The sequence below is a fragment of the Nothoprocta perdicaria genome, unplaced genomic scaffold, assembly GCF_003342845.1.
Source record: "Nothoprocta perdicaria isolate Ctin4 unplaced genomic scaffold, notPer1 scaffold_75, whole genome shotgun sequence".
Classification (NCBI taxonomy): Eukaryota; Metazoa; Chordata; class Aves; order Tinamiformes; family Tinamidae; genus Nothoprocta; species Nothoprocta perdicaria.
In genome coordinates this window covers 2,609,557-2,613,001 of record NW_020456032.1, presented here as the reverse complement: position 1 = coordinate 2,613,001, position 3,445 = coordinate 2,609,557, and the positions used below count along the sequence as shown (strand labels likewise).

At 50.1% G+C, this 3,445-nt stretch overlaps 1 protein-coding gene across 1 annotated transcript; it reads left to right on the top strand.

Moving 5' to 3' along the window:
* Positions 1 to 2,002: 2,002 nt before the first annotated feature.
* PIRT (phosphoinositide interacting regulator of transient receptor potential channels) lies at positions 2,003 to 2,419 on the top strand. Its single transcript, XM_026051452.1, has one exon. The coding sequence runs from the start codon at positions 2,021 to 2,023 to the stop codon at positions 2,417 to 2,419; it is 399 nt and encodes a 132-aa protein (XP_025907237.1). The 5' UTR covers positions 2,003 to 2,020.
* The last annotated feature ends 1,026 nt before the right edge of the window (positions 2,420 to 3,445 follow it).

Sequence of the window (3,445 nt, the reverse complement as noted above, 5' to 3'; positions counted from 1 at the left end):
TCTGCATGAGCATGAGATTAATGATCTGCAAAACCAAGAGGAGGTTGGTTTTGAGCACAGAGTACCTGGGAGGCAGAGGCAGGGCAGTGGACCATAGACAGGCAGGGAGTGGGGTGCCCCAAAGACTGGGCAGGACAGATTACATTAAACTGCTGAGATATGAGATCTGGGCATCAGTCCAGGGAAGAAAGCAAATTTCCAACCACAWAGCCAAATTAAAATTATACAATGGCCTGATCATAAAACCTTTCAATGAGGAATGCTACAAGGGGAAAGCCAGGAAAGCCCAGGATTACACGGGTGAAATTTCATGCAGAACCCTGAGAAAGCTTGGATTTGAGTCAGAACAGGCTGATCGTAGCCCAGCACCACTATGAGCAAAGCAGACAGCATCCAAACTACATAACCCAGCCAAGGAAGAAGTCATCCAGGGTCTGGACAGCTCAGGATATTTTTGGAGGTTCCTGGACATTTCAGTCCACTCAGCAGCGACATCTTTGCTGAGTCCTCTGGACTAGCAGCTCAAAAGGAAGAGAAACAGAGAAACCATTGCTTGCTACTGTGACTGAAGTTGTCTGCCTGACATCCTTGGTCAAGGGCAGATAGATCAAGACGGCAGCAGAAAGGAGCAGGAAGCATGTGTCCTCCCCACTCCCATCTCTCCTAGTTCAAGAGAGGAGCAAAAGCTGTTGGAGGGAGGGATGCAAATAATATTCATCGCCCTTCACAGTCCCTTGGCTTTTTTGTTTGTTTGTTGGCTTAAGTTTGGCAAACCTGAAACATCACAATGTTGGTGTTGCTAGATCCACATTTCTACAACCCCAGAGCAGGTGAGTACGTGGGGTGGGAGGGAAGGAAGAATCTGGCTCTATGCAAAACCAGCACGGACCTGGGCAGGGGTCATAGCCAAAAGCAGGAGGGAGRTGGTGGCTGCTTCCCAGCATCCAGGCAGCCCACACAGGGTGTGGAGCACTTGCTCGTCCCCCTTCATGCCCTTGTTTCCCCAGTAGAGCCTTGAGGAAATTGTGGTTTAGATAATGCTCATCCCTTCCCATTTACCGTCATGTAAAGTGATAAAGGCACTTAGCTTCTGAGAAAATGCATTTCCTACTTGAACTGGTGGAAAAAAATATATATATAATGCAGTGCCATGGTCCCTGAGGAAGGCATGCTGCCACCATCGCCATGGCAAGGCCAGAGCCACGGGTGTCCCTGAGCAGCCTGGCCCAGCCTGGGCCTGGAGAATGCCTGCTCTGTGACCATGACCTCCCTCTCTCTATCCTGTACATTCGGACAGGCAAAGAAAAGACCCTGTCTGTATCAGCAGGGGTGTTAGGTCTGTCTCCCCTCATTTTAGTTGCTTGGAAAATGGAGTCAAAGGGGAGCCAGAATCATCCTAGGGATCAAGGAGGAACCTGAAACTGGAAGCCTATCCTAATTGCCAGCGCAGTCCCCTTCCCTGTGCTAGGAGGCTCACGTACCCATGCTGGGCATGCCAATGAGGAAGAATCAGTCCAGGAGGCACCCTGGAGGCCATTGGGAGATCCTCATGAGGGGCCCGGGAAGCTCTCAGGAGGCCTTCAGGAAGCTTCCAGCTTCTCCCACTGTGTAGCTCTGCCATGGGCACAGCCATGTCTCAGTTTCCCTGCCCACAAGGCAGAGATGGAGCTCTCTCCCACAGCCTGCCGGCATGGCACTTGTGTGGAAGATGGAGGCTGGTGGAAGGTCTCAGCATACAGCTTGACGTGGGGTCTGTGGAGGAGGTAGTTTGGCTCCTACAGACCCCCTCAGAGCCTGTCTACTGGTGGGACCCAACTATATTTAATTTCTCACATAGGTATGCTGCTCTTCTCTCCCAAAGTGACCCACAAGCCCTTCTCCATGATCATTGGAAGAGGCCAGAGGGCCTGCACTGACTAATCAACAAAACGGAGAACTTCCACTCTGTCCATCCAGCAGTAACCCAGCTCTACTCTTTCTCTTTTGTCCATTGCAGGTCTCCTCCTCAGATCCTGTCACCATGGAAGTCCCCGCCAAAAGCCCAGATGGGAGTGAGAAGTCACCCCAGTCCAAGGAGCTGCTGCCCAGTAACACAGCCAGCACCCTGTGCATCAGCTCTCGGAGCGAGTCCGTCTGGACCAGTGAATCCAGAAGCAAGTGGAACATATACCACAAGCCCATCATCGTCATGTCTGTCGGAGCAGCTGTGTTCCTCTTCGGGGTGGTTATCACCAGCCTGTCTTGCATCGAAATCAGCAACAAAGATGTTTACAAAATGTGTGGCCCAGCTTTGTTGTCCATGGGACTGATGCTCCTTGTCTGTGGACTTGTCTGGATCCCCATCATTCGGAAGAAGCAGAAGCAGAGGCAGAAGTCACAGTTTCTGCAGAGACTCAAGTCTTTCTTCTTTAACCGCTGAGGACAGTGCAGGGCCTTCCCTGGAATGCTCCCTTCCCCTCCACCCACCTGTGCTGACCAGTCCTTAAAAAAAAAAGTGCTCTTGTACTTTCCTAGTGGAATCCAACTAGGGGATTCAATCCAGACAGTCTCATCTCTATAGGTGAAAGCACTGTGCCAGTACCCAGTGTGAAAGTGAATTTTGGGGTTTACCCCAGAATCCCAGAAAGAGGCGAATTTTCCATCTGAACCCAGCAAGGAAAGTCCAAGCTCTCTGCATCCCATGTACAGTAACCAGACCCACATCACACGCTGAGAACAAAGCTAAGCCTGCAAGATGTGTCAGCACAGAAGGTCCCATTTACCGGGGAAATAGCTCTCAGAGGGGAGCCTGTTGGCTACAGAGATGGATAAATCCTGATTTAAACATTGTTGATTGCATATAGCAGTTAAGAGCTGGTAAACGGGAGGCCAGATATGGTTTGCCAAGGGTCAACAGAGACAGGGAACAGGACAGCACAGTTCTGGCCACTTGGTATCAGGAGATGTCAGCAGAACGAGGAATACACATCCCCGGAGTCTAGGAGCCTCAGACATGAAGCCCATCCCCGGTGTTGTGCTGTTGTTGGTCTGCAATGACACTGGCTGAGACATCCACAAGTGCTCTCAGCAGAGCAGTGGCATATATTYATTCCTTTCCAAAATTAAGACAAGAGCAACATCCCAGGCGATATTTTTGGAGATTCCCTGGACAGACAGTGGTTAAGAAAGGTTTTTCCTCAAGGCCTGCAGAGGCAAAGTTGTTTTGCAGYATCTCCCCGTGTGTGTTGATGTTTTCTGCCAGAGCCAGCCACAAATCTGTGCTATCAGGCGTTTCACAAAGCCAAAACCAGACCACAGGCAAGTGAGACAGGTTCCTTATCTCCACTACACTCCATTTCTGCCTTTTAATAAACATGTGTCCTGAGGCAACTTACCAAGGAAAGCAACAATACTTCCCACGTGTTTTTGCTTTTATTTTGCATTTCCAAGAGATGTGATTTACTTT

What these genes read in the sequence shown, in the direction of transcription:
- PIRT (XM_026051452.1), top strand. Translation starts at nt 2,021, where the DNA reads ATGGAAGTCCCCGCCAAAAGCCCAGATGGGAGTGAGAAGTCACCCCAG.